This window comes from Austrofundulus limnaeus, unplaced genomic scaffold (genome assembly GCF_001266775.1).
Source record: "Austrofundulus limnaeus strain Quisiro unplaced genomic scaffold, Austrofundulus_limnaeus-1.0 Scaffold2351, whole genome shotgun sequence".
Classification (NCBI taxonomy): domain Eukaryota; kingdom Metazoa; phylum Chordata; class Actinopteri; order Cyprinodontiformes; family Rivulidae; genus Austrofundulus; species Austrofundulus limnaeus.
Window position 1 is genome coordinate 13,001 of NW_013954753.1, and position 3,275 is coordinate 16,275.

The 3,275-nt window shown below is 40.4% G+C and overlaps 1 protein-coding gene across 1 annotated transcript in view; it reads left to right on the top strand.

Moving 5' to 3' along the window:
- Positions 1 to 3,275, top strand: part of LOC106510843 (glycogen debranching enzyme) — a gene marked incomplete at its 3' end in the record, with an annotated part of 17,402 nt that overhangs the window by 7,078 nt on the left and 7,049 nt on the right. Inside the window, 3 exon segments of the mRNA XM_013999568.1 lie at positions 239 to 442; positions 890 to 1,071; positions 2,565 to 2,676. Coding sequence (XP_013855022.1) covers positions 239 to 442; positions 890 to 1,071; positions 2,565 to 2,676 — 498 coding nt within the window.

A 3,275-nucleotide genomic window follows, 5' to 3' on the forward strand; every position in this document is an offset into this window, starting at 1 on the left:
TGTGTGTGTGTGTGTGTGTGTGTGTGTGTGTGTGTGTGTGTGTGTGTGTGTGTGTTACCTGTGGAGCAGTATTTTCAGCTGGAAGATCCAGCACACCCTGAAACAACACACAGTCCTTTCTGCCTTCACCAGCAGAGCTCCTTCCCTCCTCTAACAACAAGATTAATGTCTGTAACAGCAGCTTGTATCTTTACACACATTCAGCCAACATTAAGACTGAGGGTGTTGTCTCTTTCAGGGTACAACATGATCCACTTCACTCCTCTGCAGACTTTAGGAGAGTCCAGGTCCTGCTACTCCTTAGCTGACCAGCTAACGTTCAGCCCTGAGTTCAGCCCAAAGGGTCTCAGTTATACCTGGGAGGATGTGGGGGCTCTGGTGGAGAAGCTAAGGACAGAGTGGAATGTGCTGTCCATTACTGATGTGGTGTACAACCACACAGGTGMGTCTATACAATATGTCTATGATATGTGTTGACATCATCTCCAACCCTTATAGAACATGCAGGTTACAGCTTCATCTGTTAGCACTGGGATAGACAGCTGCAGGTTTTCACATTAACTCTTGTTTCTAAAAGAAGAGATGATGGATTACTGTATGAGATTTAAACTTGTATTTATTCCTATAGTTTTATACTTGCAGTGTGTTTTACAAACTCTACACTTACAAGATTATTGATGGGTATTCCATCAGTTTGTTTTCTGTGTACAATCTTTACCAGCCTATAAAAATGTGTGGAAAAGCTCACAGAGAGAAAAAACAAAATGATTTTAAACATGTCTTGGTTTATCATTAGATAGTTATATTTGTGCTTTTGTATTAGCCATTAAATTAGTCTTCCACAGAATGTAGGTCTATCAGTTATTTGTGCCACTGTTTGTCCCTCCAGCTGCAAACAGTGTGTGGATCAAAGAKCACCCAGAGTGTGGCTATAATCTGGTCAACTCTCCTCATCTGCGTCCTGCCTGGCTGTTGGACAGAGCTATCTGGCATCTCACCACCAAGGTTGCTGATGGCCTSTACAAAGACAAAGGACTTCCTCCTGACATTACCAATGAAAGCCATCTGAATGTGAGTGCAGAGGACACTGAAGCAAAGATTTGTCATGACTATTATCTCACTAACTACATCTTAATGTAGTCACATAATGTACATTTAAAGTTTAAACACTGAAACTTTGAAGGGCTCATTTTTACTGTCTACATAATGAATTCAACTTTGTTCACATGCAACATTCATAAGATTGTCTAAAATGTCTCCTAATCGTAGTTTTTGTGAAGCATATGTCAAACTAAGTAAGAGAAATATGATAGTTTATTATAACCAGGTTGGTTTGGCTCTCACACCGACAGAGCTACAGCTCTGACTCAGCTCATTTCAAAATGTCTAATTTAGCCACAAGGGGGCAGCAGATCATCATTCATCCTACTCTGAAGATGAAAAAGAACCTCCTGCTCTGTGTAAAAGAAGGCTGATGCTGTGTGTCAATTAATGGGCTGCATCCTCATGTTGTGCGTTTGTTGGTCACATACGTGGAGTCTGCGTGGCTCACAGACTGTATACAGTAGGCTTGAGTTTGTGGGAGACTTCACTTTGCTGTAAGAAGTGTACAAGACAGCTGGGTGTAAGAAGTGTACAAGACAGCTGGGTGTAAGAAGTGTACAAGACAGCTGGGTGTAAGAAGTGTGACAGACAGCTGGGTGTAAGAAGATGTCCTACCTGTAGCCGTGACGTTTCTCTGGCTTCTGCATTCTTCAGAGGTGTGCTCGGATATTTCTGTGACTGGGTGCTTATTTTATCAGATTTTTTTACAGTTGCCTGGCCCTAATATGAAACAACATACAGCATCATAATGTACAACAGTGATTACCTGTGAAGGGCACTTGGGGCTGTTATTGTGGCTGTTGGACTTTAAAAGATAAGGAAACCTGCTGCACAAACATACTGAAGATGTGTAAAAGAAGGCACCAAGAAAAACTAAAGTTCTCCTGTTTTTACAACTTCTAGCTTAAACTAGTTGGAAGAAGTTTATTACAGCAAATGTAGTAATTGCCCCCACCCCCACCCCCACCCTGTGGGAATAAACTTCTCTAGGATTTCCACAAGAAATGATAGAGAGAACTGTTGGACTGTGACTGTTGGACGGTCCTAGTAGGATGGGCAATCTTGTTTTAGGTTTACCCCAAATGTCCAAGGGGGGTCTTTTCCTCACCAGCAGGGGGCCGGGGCCAGGGTCAGGTTTTTCTCTTAGTTAATTCTTGTTCAGGGCATGGTGTTAGTACTTAGTAATACATTGTAGAAGGTGAAAATCACATTAAAGAGAATAATGGATAATAAATGGATGTGTATGATCCCCAGAAAGGAACGAGACTTTTCTAAAGTAAATATTGATCTTATAAGTTTGGAAGTAGAAGAGATTGGAACAATGTGATATTATTATTGAATGCACACAACAATACAAAAAGTAATAAAAACTAAATCAAATATATGAATACTAATACTTTTGAACAGTATTTTTAAACCATAAAACAAAACAAATTATAACTTTTTCCTCTGTGTTTTAGGCAATTCGCAGTGTGTTTTGGAAAGATGTTTTTCCCCAGATCAAACTGGAGGAATTCTTCCAGGTCAAAGTGGAAAAAGTTGTGGAGGTCTTCAGAGTCCTGCTGCAAAATGGTGTGTACATGAATAAAGATAAGAAGTACAGTAATACTGCTAAACAGCAGTGGTTCCTGAGCATAAATAGTGGGGCAGACATTCATTTCCTGAAGCACTAACTGCACAAATTTTACAATTTGCTGTACATTTTCAGTGCCCTTAGACATCACCTTTTTTTCTTTTCCTTCCATAGATCAAGGCAGTGTCTCGTAAAAGCAGTCCAGTAATTAGCTTACAGAAATGGATGCCTCCTGCATACACCTCCAGCCACACCCAAAATACTCAAGTCAAATATGTTTATAAAGCTCATTGAAATAATAACAGGCTGTTAACAGCGCTGAACTATAAAAAGGCACAAAATGTAAACATAAAGGGCAAAACAATTTATTAAACAATAAACAAAGAACACAGAACAATGAAAACTAAAATAATTCATACCTGATTAAGTCAGTGAGAATAGATGTGTTTTTAAAAGACTTAAAAACAGGAAGTGATTAAGCAAAACAGGAGTATTCATAATTCCAACGGACTCACCACCCGTAGGAGGGGCCAAAGGGGTCGGGTGCAATGTGAAATGGGCGGCGGCCGAAGGAGGGGACCCTGGCGGTCTGATCCTC